The 16,607-nt window shown below is 41.6% G+C and overlaps 3 protein-coding genes across 8 annotated transcripts in view; 1 reads left to right on the plus strand and 2 right to left on the minus strand.

The window, feature by feature from the left end:
• Positions 1-3,217: 3,217 nt before the first annotated feature.
• The window catches only part of ctnnd2a (catenin (cadherin-associated protein), delta 2a), a 234,244-nt gene continuing 220,854 nt past the window's right edge, over positions 3,218-16,607 (plus strand). For all 3 annotated transcript variants that reach the window (XM_062379286.1, XM_062379288.1, XM_062379289.1), the window contains exon 1: positions 3,218-3,550. In XM_062379286.1, the coding sequence (XP_062235270.1) occupies positions 3,529-3,550 (22 nt within the window). In that variant the 5' untranslated portion in view covers positions 3,218-3,528. The remainder of the gene's footprint in view (positions 3,551-16,607) is intronic.
• On the minus strand, positions 9,203-15,673 carry LOC133932559 (microfibril-associated glycoprotein 4-like). Of its 3 annotated transcripts, none has more exons than XM_062379290.1 (7): positions 15,562-15,673; positions 15,361-15,473; positions 10,961-11,119; positions 10,425-10,463; positions 10,256-10,352; positions 9,982-10,152; positions 9,203-9,604 (listed from the first exon to the last, which is right to left on the minus strand). In XM_062379290.1, the coding sequence occupies exons 2-7, from the start codon at positions 15,427-15,429 to the stop codon at positions 9,342-9,344; spliced, it is 798 nt and encodes a 265-aa protein (XP_062235274.1). In that variant the 5' UTR covers positions 15,430-15,473; positions 15,562-15,673; the 3' UTR covers positions 9,203-9,341. The 3 variants fall into 3 exon arrangements, with proteins under 3 accessions (XP_062235274.1, XP_062235275.1, XP_062235276.1); XM_062379291.1 differs by having other exon boundaries at positions 15,361-15,461; positions 15,562-15,652; XM_062379292.1 differs by lacking the exon at positions 10,961-11,119.
• On the minus strand, positions 12,241-15,354 carry LOC133932561 (uncharacterized). 2 transcript variants are annotated; one of them, XM_062379294.1, is made up of 3 exons: positions 14,412-15,354; positions 14,251-14,331; positions 12,241-14,159 (listed from the first exon to the last, which is right to left on the minus strand). In XM_062379294.1, exons 2-3 carry the CDS (start codon positions 14,301-14,303, stop codon positions 13,511-13,513), a joined length of 702 nt encoding a protein of 233 aa, XP_062235278.1. In that variant the 5' UTR covers positions 14,304-14,331; positions 14,412-15,354; the 3' UTR covers positions 12,241-13,510. The 2 variants fall into 2 exon arrangements, with proteins under 2 accessions (XP_062235278.1, XP_062235277.1); XM_062379293.1 differs by having other exon boundaries at positions 14,251-15,354.

Consider the following 16,607-nt stretch of genomic DNA (forward strand, 5'->3'; position numbering starts at 1 on the left):
GATGAGAGCATCTCGTAGCATTCAGTGACGGCCGACAGGATCGCCTTGGCTTTGCAAAGTTTTTTAGTCCTGCTCTTGTTGTGCAGGTTCCTCCTTCGTCTCGTCACTGTCCTCACCGTACTGCTGGGCTCTTTAGTCTAATCAGGGGAAGTCAAACAACAAAGACAACATTTTTCAATGATGTTGAGCCCTTGTTATTGTGAGTTTACTTGTTTAACTGATATTCATTTGAATGGATGAACATGAGTCACATACATTGCTAAATTATAATGTGCATTTTAGTGGTGCACTTTCTTTCCAATATTCTCATATATATATCAATCAATATTCATAAAATTTGGAGATGTTTATAGACAAGATGTTTATAGACAAGCCTTAAGATAAAAAAATATAATTGTCGCTTGACATATAAATAACTATAAATAAAAAGAAAACGCAAACATAATCGAATATATAAAGCCTGAATTAAGAAAATAAACTTTTTTATAACTTCACCTCAGTGCTTATACCAACATGTCCATGAAAGGCTCATATCAGGCAATTTTTATCAGTAAACAATCTGTCATGAGCCATTACAGTGTGAGCGAGTATTTGATACCTGTACGGGTCTGGTTAGGCCCAAGGCTCAAAATAGGAACTTGTTTGTTTTGTTGTGTGAGTCAGACTTTAAGAATGAGCCTGAATCCTGAAATTTAATTCCGACCCAAGGATGGGCAAAATGGGGGACAGCTGAACAGCCAAGTTTATCCAGGGGACTATTTTGAAAAAAACACGAATGAATATATACTGTGTCTAAATTTGAATTTAAGGCATTACTGAGGGACGATAACAAATCTTGGTGGCAAATACTTGGTGGTATTTCTAGGTCTATTCTACTGGAGCTTGTCTGGCACTAATGTAATAAGTTCAAAAATCCCATCGGCTCATTGTCTGATTCACTCCCACAACCAAGCGGCTTTTGAAAGCAGTCAATGAGTCACTGGCGAAAAGGCAGAAGGAAAGGTTTGAGCCTGCCAACATTCCGCCGTCTTTGTCACTTAACGAATATTACTCTCACACAGAGAAACTGAAAGTATGTGTGTCCAGAGTTTGTCACCTTGTGGCTCGTCCTTTTCAAAGTACAAAAAAACCAAAATGTCAACTATTTGAACTATTTGAACTGATTAATTCCTGTGGTTCTTGACTCACCGGTTTCTGAAGACAAGGGCAAGTTATTGAGTTGAGAATCACTCTGGCCAGTGTGTCTGTGTGGGAAAGCCCTAAATTCTTCATTTTGCAGGTCAGGAAGTGCAGGGTGCTCACAACCGTCTGCAGAACAAAGGTTTGTGAGTGCTTTGAAACATTTGAATTAAACAGTGCATGCCCTCAGTGACCACAAAAACAGAAACCCATATGAAGCCGCACATGCGATCCCTTTTGGCATTGTGCGTTTAATGGCGTGGTTGCCCGGGATGGTGCTTGATGTAAATCTATCCAAAAGGATCATGCTGAAATTGCCCATTTCTACGTGGACCTTAGAGTTTCTCTTATCTGTTATTGTGTAAAGGATAATTCACAGTTCCCACACCCACCAGTCCGCTCTGGGCCTTGCGAAATAAATGTCATCATTTATTCATGTCCACCACCCTAAATGTATGACTACGCTGACTGTCCACATTGTCTGTGCATGCTTCAGGAACAATATGTCCACCTACTTGAATAAAATGGAATGTGGGATCAGTAATGCATGCTTGGAACGCCCTTTCATTATGACTGGAGCTGTGGACATCTACATGTGACCAAAACCGAGTGTTGTTGCAGTGGATACACGTCAAGCAGGGGAAGGCTCTTTGTCTTCATGGTCACTGAAATATTTTTGAGATTTTAGACCCTCAAATTAATTATACAAAAGGCATAACATACTTTCGAAAAAATCAACAAGAGTCAAATGTACTATCGACTACTACAAAATAGCCCTCACCGTGTGGTTTGCTGTGCAGTTCCGTAGCTTTCGTTTTAATTCTGGGCAGGACGTGTTCAGCAAGTCTCGGATGTTTCCTCTCTTGGATGGATGACAACATAGCAACGGTCAATAACAGCAATATAGAATTGATCTTACTGCACAGGAGATTGCTTTGGAAATATTAAGTATAGCTTTCTATTCGCGGAGGCCAGCTTGTCTCGTCCTGTCTTTGCGAAGGGGAAAAGCGTGTTTGCTATCGTTAAATGTATTGTGCAGAGGTACAACGTTGGGCATCATCACATACTGTGCTTAGACAGAGCAGTTCAGACGCTGGTCAATCTGGGTCAGGGGATAGTACAGGAATACATATAGGCGCATAGGATCTGAAGATTTAGAATTAAACGGGTCCAGGGGGAAAGTAAACAGGATCAACGTCTTACCGTGTTGTCGAGATGAGTTTTCACGATGACGCTGTAACTGGATCGAACTTTTTCGGGATGCCTTATGTTGCCACAGGACAGAGACAGAGGTAGAAGCAGAAGAGCAAGAAGACTGATGCAAAGAAGAGGCTGAGAGTCAATGGAGAGAGAGAGAGAGAGAGAGAGAGACAGAGAGACAGAGAGTGAGAGAGATATTCATATTCATTATTAAACAGCCTTGTTTCTGTGCCCTGCAGAGATAAAACATCTCAAGGCCATCTACGTCTTACCCTCCATTGCTGAAGCAGTTACTCTGTTATAGTGTTAGCTTGAATGGGAGTTTTATGTAGTTTTTACACGTTTACACATCTCACATCACATAACATTGCTGTTGTGTTTGCATAGTCAGATTTGTAAACGTATAAATGAGTCAAGGCATTCTCGAGGGCACTGACCTGTGTCGACAAATCTGAATACCCACACACAAACAGTTTTGCACATTTTGCACACCGTGCATATTCAGGTACGCAAATATTCCAATAACAGAGTGTAGTGAAAAATATGAATGGGACCAATACTGTAGTATTTGCATGAATGATGTGTGTCATGAGGATGGTGGACTCACACACAACCACTTTATGAGTAATTCACTTTAAAAGGTAGGTTTATGTTTATAAGTGTGCATTAAAAATACATTTGTCGAGGAAATTCTCTTAACTCGATATTGCTATATTATATAATAATTAGTTGAACCTGATTTCATTTGAAGCATTGATCTGTGTGTGTGCGTGTGGGTGTTTGTCAATCTCAATGACTTTTGGACCCCACTGTATAACAAACACACACATACACGAATCAACCAATTCTTCAAATATTGGTCCCATATAAAAGTACAACCTGTCTCGGGATGTGTTTGCCTTCGGTGGAATTTCAAGAAGCCCTTCATCATCATCACCATCATCATCCTCATCATTATAACGCCTCTATCAGTTTCTGTAAACTACCAGTCAATTCCCGTAAATCCTGAATCCTATTTCAGTTTCCTTCTGAGAGGGAGCTGGGAAATTATTCACACGGAATTCCCCCTTTGTTTGGTGAAAGCCTCTAAACCAACTGGCGGTAAATCAGCCAGTCAGTCAGTGTGCGGAGGAGACGACAGAGGGACGGATGCACGCGTGCTCGGCTCCTGGTAAGTTCTCGAACACACTTTTCACTCCACCCTACACTGTTTTTACCTCAGCTGCACACTTTTGCCTATTTGGGACAGGCTAGCCTCGACTTTGTGGGCTTTATGTCTCTTTTACGCAGTGCGTCACCACCTTTCGGTTCCACTTGACTCCTGCAGTCCTTCTGTTTTTACTCACCATTGGTCATTCTTCACTCATAGTCACCGCTGGCCACAGCTGGAAACCACTGCTCACATGTCCCCGTGCGTCCTCGCCTCTCCACGCGATTATCTGCTGAGTTCCTGGGAATTCTCTCCTTTTTTCCCCACGCGTCCTGCGCAACTCTCTTCTCCCACACACACAGACACACACACACGCGCGAGCGCAGCATGTGATTTTACTTCCGTCCTGCACCACGCCGAGGTTTCACCTTACTTCCAAATAAACGCGTCTAACGCACAGGTCTGAAGCCTCTCGGGTTCCCTTGGGACAGGTCTGAGCAGCGGCAGTTCCAGGTTGGTGTGGGGCCCTGGGCGAGCCCCCCCCCCCGTAAATAACAACCCCAGTTTTGTACGATCATATGGTAACAAAAACAAAATTGAAAAATGTAGTACAAATAATTCTGGCATGTAGATATAAACACTTGGGAGCTTCTTGTAGTCTACAGGTCAGAGTGAAGTTAGAGGACTTTGCGTTCATCCTACCTGGTTTATGTGCAATGAAGATTTTACAGTCAATGCTTTTCACAAGATTATTTGCTTTAACATGGTTCATGTGTGGCTCATATATAAGCTAGAATTATTAACTTAACTGCTGTTATTTTTTTCTTACATTGTCAGCTGTATTCCGAGGTTTATTAAACAAGTGACAACATCTTCTGACCTAACAGACGTCACAGCTTTTCAAAATAAAAACTCTGTAATTTTGCTCGATATGAGCATTGTAGCAACAAAGCCAATGTTGTTCTTTTACTTTATTCACTAAACAAACAACAATGGCCTTAACGTGAAGGAGATCAGCACTTACGATACATGCGAATGTCCGCGTCAGTTTCGATATGAAAAAATACAAATTAATTAATCAAATCATCCAAATGATTTTGCCATCGCTGCTGTTCGTTATCTGAGGGCGTTGAAGAAGATGTGTTCAAGTTGGTTCCATATAAGGACTGTGACAAAACTGACACGCCCCCCCCTGACTGCTACAGAGTGCAATGTCTAAATTACACCAAATTCAACACTGCACTTCACTGGGCCATAAACGATAGAGACAGCAGGTGAGAGGCCAATAAGTTGAACAGTTTGGAAGATACACATTCAACATTCTGGCAGAAAGACAGATGACTGGGAAATGAGGAGGTAAAATGATTGTTTCCGTAGACTTTGGTTGTGGCTGTATTTGGTGAAGGTGCTGCTACATGTGAACTTTAATAAATGTTAGGTGAGACATGGAAACCTTACAAAATAATAATAACGATAATATTGATTAAATAATGAATTGTGTACAGAGCTGAACTCAGAGTTTAATCTAGTGTTGGTGTTCTGTATGGAGGACCATACATGACATAAGTAAAAATAAATAAATGTATAAATAAATACAGAAATAAATAAATAAATGAATAAATAAAAATGGAAATAAATAAATAAATACAGAAATAAATAAATAAATATGTTAATACCAAAAGAAATGTCAAAAGAAATGTCTTAAATATATTTTAACATTTATTTTTTCCCTGATACATTTCCTTTGCATTTGCAGTGTCCTTATGCTAATGAGAAAGGCGGGCCTAACCGCAGTCTCATGCAGGATTGGTCACAGGAGTGTAATGATCCAGCCCTACTACTTCTGCCTCTCAATGCTGGTGTCCAGTAGCTGTTTGCAGCGTTGAGCCAGTTCACACTTAAAATGAACTAGTTCAAGTTCAGAGGGTTAGTTAAGGTTATTTTTTATTGGGATGATTTAGGTGTCAGTAGTCCTGACTGTGAGCGTCACGTCTCGTGTTGTACTGAGCACAAGGAGCGAGCCGAGAGGAGGAGGAGGAAACAGAAACTCCAGCTCGGTACAAACCACCTGCAGCTTCTGCTGTGATCATGAAGCCGCTGATCTCTGAGCAGATGTGACCAGAGAAGCTCTGTGTTTCCACTGTTTCCACTGTTCCACAGAGTCACTAACTGGCTGTTACACGGTGAAGAGCTCAAGTCTCAGTCACTGCCCGTGTCTCTGAGCGAGTGTGTGGCACAGCGCAGGGGCTGTGTGTGTAGCTCAGTTGACCAATCCTGCTCGAGACTGAGGTTAGGCCCGCCTTTCTCATTCGCATAAGGACACTGAAATCGAAAAATAAAAGTTGGAATAAATGTGGAAATAAATAAATAAATATGGAAATAAATGCTGAATTAAATAAATCAATGTCTTAAACTTATTTCCACATTTATTTATTTATTTCCACTTTTATTGCAACTTTTATTTATTTCCACATTTATTTATTTCCACATTTCAGTGTCCTTATGCTAATGAGAAAGGCGGGCTTAACCTCAGTCTCGAGCAGGATTGGTCAACTGAACTACACACACAAACACAGCCCCTGCGCTCCGTCACACACTCGCTCAGAGACACGGGCAGTGACTGAGACTTGATCTCTTCACCATGAAACAGCCAGTTAGTGACTCTGTGGAACAGTGGAAACAGTGGAAACACAGAGCTTCTCTGGTCACATCTGCTCAGAGATCAGCGGCTTCATGATCACAGCAGAGGCGGCAGGTGGTTTGTAACGAGCTGGAGTTTCTGTTTCCTCCTCCTCCTCTCGGCTCGCTCATTGTGCTCATTACAACACGAGACGTGACGCTCACAGTCAGGACTACTGACACCTAAATCATCCCAATAAAAAATAACCTTAACTAACCCTCTGAACTTGAACTAGTTCATTTTAAGTGTGAACTGGCTCAACGCTGCAAACAACTACTGGACACCAGCATTGAAAGGCAGAAGTAGTAGGGCTGGATCATTACACTCCTGTGACCAATCCTGCATGAGACTGCGGTTAGGCCCGCCTTTCTCATTAGCATAAGGACACTGCAAATGCAAAGGAAATGTATCAGGGAAAAAATAAATGTTAAAATATATTTAAGACATTTCTTTTGACATTTCTTTTGGTATTAACATATTTATTTATTTATTTCTGTATTTATTTATTTATTTCCATTTTTATTTATTCATTTATTTATTTATTTCTGTATTTATTTATACATTTATTTATTTATTTATTTTTACTTATGTCATGTATGGTCCTCCATAGTTCTGCTGGCTGTGCACATGAATAAAATAATTACTAAAGTGTCTGTGTGTGTGTCTGTGTGTGTGTTTGTGTTGGAATGAATCTGCAGTTATTGAAGACATCCATCAGATTATGACAGCGTCACAGAGAAGCTTTGCATCGTGGGACTTGGTACGTGACCAGGTTAAACATGACAGCAATCAAATATATGATTTACAGCAAGATCCCTTTTCTTTCTCCTACAGTATGCTCTGATTCACTTATAAACTATGTGTGAGGTGCACTGATAACATCAGTGACGTTACCATCGATACTGTTTATGTGACTTTGATTAACTGTGCTCATTTGTGGGCTGATGCAGACTTGTCTAGAGAAAAAAATCGGCCAGGTTTTTCGGATTGAAATGGATTGATATCTTGAAGAACTCTGAGATAATAATCCTGTTAATTCTGAAAAATGTGAATGTGATACACTTATGTAAAAGTGAAATTTCCGCCAATGTTATATTGGGTAATGGGATCTGGTTGTGTTGCTGAAGGAGCTGATGATGATGAAGAGTCTTTCAAAATGCTGGGAGGGAATTGTTTGAGGGGGGGTTGGAGTCCCCTTTGCAAATGAATAGGCTGGATCACATTCAAGGCCAGATCACATGCCTTTCATAAAACAGATTTCTTTGGTGAGTTGGACTGATCTGTGGACTGTAGTGGGCTTTAAAGGACTAAAATGACCCCACCAGTGTTTTGTCTTATAGTTTTACCTCATTTTCTGCAGAGCACATACACTGCACTTACTTTAACTGACCACCATAAATATGGGAAGGCAGTCACTGGTTTCGCTTCACTTCATTACAATACGAAACTTGCGCCTGTTACCTTATATTGATCGAATCAGCCTTTATGTGGGGTTATTGCATATTTATTTTAAGATGACTTCAAACCATATCTAATTCATTCTGTTAAACTAAACGATCTGAACCTGAAGACATTGTTGACTGTAACAATCTCATTGCATCTAGTGTCACTATTGTCTTTAATAAAGAAAAGTTTATTATCGCCAATTGTGGCTGTGTCACTCCCTTTTGTTAACCAGCAAGCCATTCATGGCAGACAAGTCAAGATTTGATGAATAATGAGGCTACATGTTAGTTAGATGATACCTGACAATAAAATGCCAACATGTAACTGAATTTGACTGGTTACACATGATACTTTTCAATATTTAGTATATCTAGCACAAACCAACACAATGGATGGTCTGTGTTAGAAACATGTTCAGTTTTGCTTTTGCTGTCAAAATTTGTGTTGGGCACATGCCCACACACTCAATGCAGCTTTTCACAGAAACTTAGAGACATGAGGGCGTGACATCTTGGAACTGATTCTTGCTTAATAATCTCGAGTTAAAACTACATTTCCTGTCAACTGCGTTGCAACACATTATATTAACGTTTTTTTGGGTGACAATTCACATGATTTATTCAATCGGCAATATCATACATCCACTGGAAGTGTGGCATTGGCTGGAATGATACTGCATTACAGCTTAGAAAAGCTCTTTTATAATTAAATAAATAGGGAAATTGAAAAAGGTTTAAAGATCACCTATAATTTTACAAACTAGATTTTCTTGCAGTATATATATATATATATATTTGTCAAAAACATTCATTTGTAATAAAAGAGAAAAAACGTATTGTGCATGGCCTTGAAACCGGACGGTTTTGTTTTATATAATGATTTGGGTTAGTCATGGCTTAGCTGATTGGCTCCATCTAGTGGTTACTCGTCAGACACGCATGTGCACTCACACCCTTGCTTGGACTCACTAAGTATTTTAATCAGTCTCAACCAATTATAAACCTGATTCGTTTGCAATGTGATAAAGATTTTAGAGTTTACCTTTCAAATACCCGTTTGTTTGTAGTAGTATTGCAAATACAGGATGATGGAAGAATAAAGTGAACAAACATGTCATAAGTGAATTATGAGTTAAGTGTTAGACTCGTGATTGCTGGCCACTGTCCAGCAATAGAGTTTACTGTGGCAAGAATAATAAAGAATATAGATCTAAAACCAACAGACTTAGAAACCTCAGCTGGTGCGGACACGAGTAAAGTGAGTGGAATTGGATGATAATTACATCATTAAATGTAGCAGTGTAGATTTTTCTTTATCACTGACAGCAATACAGTCTCCTTCAGGAACAAACATTATCGATACTCAGGGAAGTTGCAACAGTGTAGGTAAAGCAGATCATTTCTTGGCGCCCACAGCGACGACAGTTTAGAGAACCCTCTTAAATTCTATGATCGATGGAGACACATGAGACACATGAAGACACATGGAACACATGAAGACACATGAGACACATGAAAAGGCACATGAAACAAAGTCATCAGATCACATCAGATTTTTTGCGTCTCGTTTATTGAGGACATGCAGAAGGTGATGATTGTCATCAGGGTGATTTCATTTGACTTTGACTAATGAAAGCGACAGATGTGGAGACAGATCAATGTGTGGTCTGCTGCTGCTACTGGAAAGTTACTCTGGCTGCACAGGACGGACCTTCATGACGATGGACTTCAAAGAGTAGTCATTGGTTTTTTTCCAAGTGTACCATATAACTCCTACAGCAAAGGGAGTCTTCTCCTGCCCCCAGCGATAAACCCCATTGGGGTTGGCCTGGTAACAGCTGTGGTACCAGAAACCTCCCATGAAGTTTGAGGCACAGTTCTCAGACCAGGTGTCCTGGTCTCTATCAAAGGTGGAGAACTTCATGCCATTGTGTGACGTCATGGAGTCTCCTACAGAGACACAGAGAAGACAGAGAGAAGACACAGTGTTATAGACTGAAAATAACTGTATCAACGAGGGATTTGTCTGAAGGAAACATGTCTCCGTCTGTCTCCGTCTGTCTCCGTCTGTCTCCGTCTGTCTCTGTCTGTCTCTATCTGTCTCTATCTGTCTCTATCTGTCTCTGTCTGTCGGTTCAATGCCGACTCTCAGGAGGAGGAGTGTCAATGGAAAAGATTTAAAATAGTTTTCTTTTGACTTAACAAAAGAACAAAAACTGAAAAACATTTATATTTTCCAGAATGAAAGAAGATTAATGGTAAATGTCTCTCACACACACACAGACACACACACACAGAGACGCACACACACACGCACACACACTTACCTGCTCCTTTATCTGTGAATCCAGACACAGTCAAAGTGTATCCGTTACACTCAGAGTCGACGGAGAACCTCCTGTAATGCGCGGATGTTTTATTACCCTCAAAGTCCTCCATGTCCACCTGTAACTCAAACTTCGTGGGTCCTGAGGTCAGATAGTGGAGGTTGTCCAGACCTGTGACCACACATACACACACACACACACACACACACACTCAGTTGAAGGTGGGTATATTAACAGTAAGGTTCTCAGCTGTTCCTGTGTTTCCACTTCTCACCGAGCCAGTGTTCTCCCCCCACCGAACCAAAGCCGACCTTGTACTGAATCCAGGGCCGGTAGAAGTTGACAGTTCCATCCTTCCTGGTCTGAATCACCTGAGCAGGTAAACAGTGGAATATGAGTCTGACTGATTTGACGCTTCTTGAAAGTCAGTAAAAAATACTCACTGTCCAGGCTGGTTGGTCTGGACTCATCTGACAGTACACCTGCAACACATCAGTACATGTGATCAACTCAAATGTTTCACTCACGTCTTTCTCACTTTCAACACGTTAGGTGACACTGACCAATAGAGGCCCAGAGATTCATCTGATACCAGTGATCATGGCAAGAATCAAATCTACTTCATTTAAACGTTTCCTCCTGAAAGCAGCAGCTTGATGAAAGTGAGTCTGATGTGTGAGTGTGAACAAGGAGAAAGTTTCCTCCTCCACTCCCTGCGCGTCTGTTCTCACTAACTCTGGTGAGTGGGTTATATCTCCTGTGAGAAAAACAGACTGTCTCAAAATCAGCTCCAGTTGAAGAGAAAAGCTGACCTGAGACCAGTTAGAAAGACTCTGAAATTATTAAAAACCAGAGTTTATCTCCAATATTCATCAGGAAACTGTGAAACATGAAGAATTCCAAACAGCTCAATCTCCTCATGTGGCTGCAGGGGGTGCTGTTTATCAGTATCTGTGACATGTTGCTTTAGTGAACGTACTTCGACTCTGAGCTTCTCTCCTGTAGGGTAGATTGAGTACAAGCCGCTCGGTTGGTGATCTCCGATTTCATTGATCTGGCTGCAGTCCGTCGGATATTCGGCGACACTGCAGCTGATCAATGCTGGAGCCAATAGGAGGAGGAGGACGACTTGAAACAGCTGGAACAGAAGAGACGTGTTCACTACTTTGACCTCTTGAGTTATGGGGGTGTGGTCACAGTCAACAGAGGTGGAGCTTATGAAGATAAAGTTCCACATAGTTTGTCCCCAAAGCCACAGCTCACAAACCTCTCGACAGCAACACAACAGAAGATTACATGTTCCCCGAGTGGAGTATGACAACATGTATGACACACGCTTATAAAACATGTATGAAACACGCATATAAAAACATGCATAAAACATGCATAAAACACGCTTAAAACCAGCAACTAGTAATGGACTACTGCATCTGAAAACCGTTAGAGCAAGTAAAAGTAAAAAATTGTCAGGGAAATAAATACTCAATTAAAGTGCAGATATGACCGCACAAGCTTTAGACCTTGCCAATTTGCCTTTTAGAATTGAGAATAAGAAGTTTTCCTATCTAGGCATCTCAGTTACAAGAAAGCACAAAGATCTATTCCAAGACAACTTCACCATGTTAATGAATCAGACTAAACAAATATTAACACAGTGGTCACCCATGTCATTATCTCTTGTCGGACGTATTAACTCTGTCAAAATGACCATTTTACCAACATTTCTGTACCTCTTCCAGGCCCTACCTCTCTTTATCCCTTGATCCTTTTTTCAACTTCTTGACTCAGTTATTTCTTCATATTTATGGCAAGGTAAACGACCACGTTTGAACAGGAACCACATACAGAAAACCAAGGCTGCTGGTGGTCTTGCTCTCCCAAATTTTCGTTTCTATTACTGGGCTGCCAACTTGCGCTGTCTTGCGTTTTGGTCTTTTTACTACAGCCGATCTGACTGCCCTGACTGGGTAGAGATGGAGCTACAGTCGGATGATAATATGTCAATTCTTGCACTTCTCGGATCCCCACTCCCACTTCCCTCACTCAAATTCATTAAAAATCCGGTGGTTAAACATTCTTTAAAAATCTGGGCACAATTTAGGAAATATTTTGGATTTCACAGCTTCTCTCTTCTGAGCCCCATCGCATCAAACTATCTTTTTAAACCGTCCTGCCAGGATTCAGCTTTTCGGGAATGGCACAATTAAAGTTAAGTTAAAGTTAAGTTAAAGTTAAGTTAAAGTTAAAGTTAAGTTAAAGTTAAAGTTAAAGTAGCTTTATTGTCAATTTCTTAACATGTTCAGAACATACAAGGAATCGATACGTTTCCCACTCTCCCACAGTGAGACATATAAAGTGCACAGGCACAACAGAAGACACAAGACATTTCCTAATACTAAGTAAACATACAGAATTTTTTAAGTACAGCAGCAGAAGGTTCTTTAAAAGTGTAAACGTAGTGATTTAAGTGATAAAGTGCAAACAGTACAAGAAGTACAAGAGACAGTTTGTTGCAGAGTCCTGAGTGTTTTTAGTTTTTTGGGGGGGATTTAAGCCTCCAGTCAGACTAGAGCAGCGGTCGGCAACCTGAGCCCCCGCTCACTCGCTCAGAGAGACACATTGAGAGTGACTGACCGGCTGCTCCATTGAGAGTGACTGACCGACTGCTTCTCAACAGTGGAAAACAACGAGTTTCTCTGGTCTCAGCTGATCAGTGATCAGCGCCTAAGCTTCTTGATCAGAGCAGAAGCTGCAGGTGGTTTGTACCGATCTGCAGTTTCTGTGTCGGCCTCCAGTCTGACTTGCTCTCATGTTTTGTTTTAATATTTCAGCATCTAAAATATGCGTCACATCCTATTACATCCCGGCGCTCTTCCCTGCAGGTCGCTAATCTATAGTTCCGACCCCCGGCCTCGGTAAACTAATCATGGCTAAATCCCAGCAAAGAAAAGTCTGGGAGGAAAATAGAGTTTAATTCTTCGTGGACAGATTACTTTGCTTTCACTGCCACCAATGCTGTCTTACTATATGTATGTTTGATATGTGGCGAGGAATTAGCAAACAATAAGAAACGTAATGTTGTAAGATATTTCCAGAGCAAGCACACAGCATCTGCTGAAAAGTACCAAGCTGGAGCTGAGCAAAAAAAGCTGAGTTCTGTGTTTAATTTATTCCAAAGTAGGCCCACACATGTATTCTGTTCTCCAAAGAGTTTGGTGATTTTGTAACAGGTAAAAATAGCAGTTAAATGTCAACAGTTTTTTTTATTGTCGTTCTATTATTTAATAAATGCAACAAACTATAGTTGTTATATATATTGTATAACTATATATATATATATATAACTTTATAACCTGTGTTATCAAATATGTTGTGCGGCTCCAGACAGATTTAATTTGGGGGAAGAGGGGGCGAAATGGCTCTTTCGATAGTAAAGGTTGCCTACCCCTGGACTAGAGGATATGGCTGGGGGGAGTGAGGGGAGAGAATTTAGCTTCCTGACAGCTTGGTGTATGAAACTATTTCCGAGTCAGGTGGTGCGGCAACGGAGGCTCCCGTACCTTTTTCCAGAGGGTAGGAGGCTGAACAGACCGTGTGCGGGGTGGCTGGTGTCACTCACGATCGAGGTGGCTTTCCGGGTGAGGCGGGTGGTGTAAGTGTCTTGCACGGAAGGGAGTGGGGCACCAATGATCTTACCAGCTGTGTTGAATATGCGTTGCAGTCTCTTCCTGCTGTGTGCAGTGCAGCTACTGCCCCACACAGTGATGCAGCTGGACAGGATGCTTTCAATGGTGCCCTGGTAGAATGTTTTCAGGATGGGTATGGGAGCTCTCGCTTTCTTGAGTTTGCGGAGGAAGTAGAGGCGTCGCTGGGCTTTCTTCACCAGTGATGCAGAGTTGGTGGCCCAGGAGAGGTCCTCGCTGATGTGTACCCCCAGGAATTTGGTGCTGCTCACTCGCTCCACAGCAGCACCATCGATGGTGAGTGGGGGGTGCTCAGTGAGGCTTTTCCTGAAGTCGACCACCATCTCCTTTGTCTTGCTGACATTCAGCAGGAGGTTGTGGTCTCTGCACCAGGTGGTCAAGAGGTTGATCTCCTTCCTGTAGTGGGTCTCATCGTTCTTGGTGATGAGACCCACCTGAGTTGTGTCGTCCGCAAACTTCACCATGTGATTTGTGCTGTAGGTTGATGTGCAGTCGTGAGTCAGCAGGGTGAAGCATCACCACGCATCATGTGTGTAAACACAAACTCCTTCACCACGTTGTTTACCTCCGTTGACGAGGGCTCTGGAGGGGTATCATGCGCTTTAAAGACCTGTTCATAGGCAACAGCCTGGCATCTTTTGAGCAGCTGAAGTGAAAAATTCAGTCTTCCCAAGTCAAATTTTTTCAAATATCTTCAAGCAAGGCATTTTGTTGTTTCTCACTTACCTGGCTCTTTAATATCAACAGACTTGACCACTGTTGATAGAGTCCTTTCTGTAAATCCACTTAAAAGAAAGTTAATTTCAGCTCTGTATAGCATGTTTTTGGATCTTGGGCGTGCCTCCACAGGTCGGCTTAGAACAGCATGGGAGGAAGACTTGGGTCTCTCTCTATCAGAGGACACTTGGACTTCCATACTTAAACTGGTTAACTCGACCTCCCTCTGTGCACGTCACAGTTTAATTCAGTTCAAAGTGGTGCACAGGGCTCTTATCTCCAAAGCAAAACTATCATCTATGTACCCTGATATTAGCCCACATTGTATCAAATGTGGTTTTGCTGAAGCTTCACTCATCCACATGTACTGGTCCTGTTCGAGCCGTACCAACTACTGGAGAGAAATTTTCCATACACTCTCTCGGGTGTTAGGCCTCAGATTGGAACCAAGCCCGTTGATTGCTCTTTTTGGGCTCATGGAGGCGGAGATCGAGTTGTCAATAGAAAAACGACGTACTATATCCTTTGTCTCCCTGCTAGCTAGGCGACTGATCCTGCTCAGATGGAGGGATGCCTCCTCCCCCACTCACGCACAATGGCTAGAAGAAATCCTGTCGTGCTTAAAATTGGAGAAGGTTAGATACTCGCTTAAGCAATCAAGTGGAAAATGTATCTTTCTTTTCTGTATAACGTTGCATTTGTTTTTTTTTCTGTTTCTCTTTTTCTGTTGTTACCTTGTGTTTTCTTTTCCTGAAGTTATATTGCCCAATTCATGTCTGTCTGGACACATTGGTGTTGATTGTTGCACTCATGTTTACCTCTTCGTAATGTCCATTCAGCATTGCACTTATATATATATATTGAAAATCCATCAATAAACAGATTTTGATTTAAAAAAAAAAAGTGCAGATATGTGAAAAATATACTTAAGTACAGTAACGAAGTATTTGTACTTCACCTTCTGGTCTCCTTGATGCATCAGCTGCTGCCTGACTTCTCCTTTCACCAGCTTCCAGGAAACTTCCATGACGAACAGATTTCTGCTGAAACTGGACTTATCTGAAAATAAAACTAAAACACAGTCAACCAATGAGTGAACTCGCCTGTCTCCCCTCACCTGTCACCCTTCACCTGTCTCACCTCACCTATGTGAACTCACCTCTGAGTCAAACTGAAGAGAGGTCTTTACCTTCAGAGGAAACAAATAAACTTCTGTTTCTCCTTCACGTCTTTTATCTGCACACGGCTCTGTGACGTCTCATATGTAAACAAACACCCACATAATAGTGTAATAGAAAATTCAACAGACCCGGTGTGTCACTGTTGGACCTTGACATGCCCTTATCTGTGATGTTTTCTTCCAACTGCTACAGCGAACGGACACAGCAGTGTCCCTCCCTCCCTCCCTGGACACTGATAGCACAGATGGTTCTGATGACGATACAACATTTTAGGTTTTTCACATAAAGGAGTGATTTCACTTAACAAAAACAGCTACTGCAATGATCCTTTCAACTTCATATTTGATGATGCCTTAATTTAAATCTTTTTTAAAGATGAGAATGTCAAAATCCCTGTTCAATCTTTTGTTTGAATCTGCAGCTATCTCCTCTCTCCACATAGACTTCTTTTGGATGATGCATGAGTGCTTTTCCCCATCACTTCTAACCTTCTCAGCCTCTTGCTGACCTCTATAAGGCTCAGGCATTATATCCCCTGTGGTTGACTTAACCCTATGTAACGTGTTTTTTTTTCTTAATTCCTCAGTTGTTATGAATTTGTTCGGACTTCCTAAATCCTCCCGACTCGTATCTCCAACATTACCGTCCTGACTCTGGACTCTGAAATTATTAAAACAGATCATCCAGGAGTTACTTTCCCTATTTATATTTTCCGCCCACACTTCGCTCTCTGGGTATCTCAGACCAAACCATCCAGGTCCTTGAACGCTGATGAGTTCAAGCACATCGCTCCCACATCCGGAACCATCTTAATGGCCTAAATGAAAACCATACTTGAGTGGACTCACTTTAAATGTGACCTTTACTTTTGATGGGCCTGTATTCAGTTGGGGTTGAATCACACATGAGATGGAACCGTCACTTTGAGTCTCCCTCCCCCGGGTCTTCAGTGCGTCCTCCCATAGCACCCATCTTCCCACTTTGACCCTCCCCTCCCCTCAACATCTATTCATCTGTCCTCCAC

Source organism: Platichthys flesus, chromosome 21 (genome assembly GCF_949316205.1).
Source record: "Platichthys flesus chromosome 21, fPlaFle2.1, whole genome shotgun sequence".
Lineage (NCBI taxonomy): Eukaryota > Metazoa > Chordata > Actinopteri > Pleuronectiformes > Pleuronectidae > Platichthys > Platichthys flesus.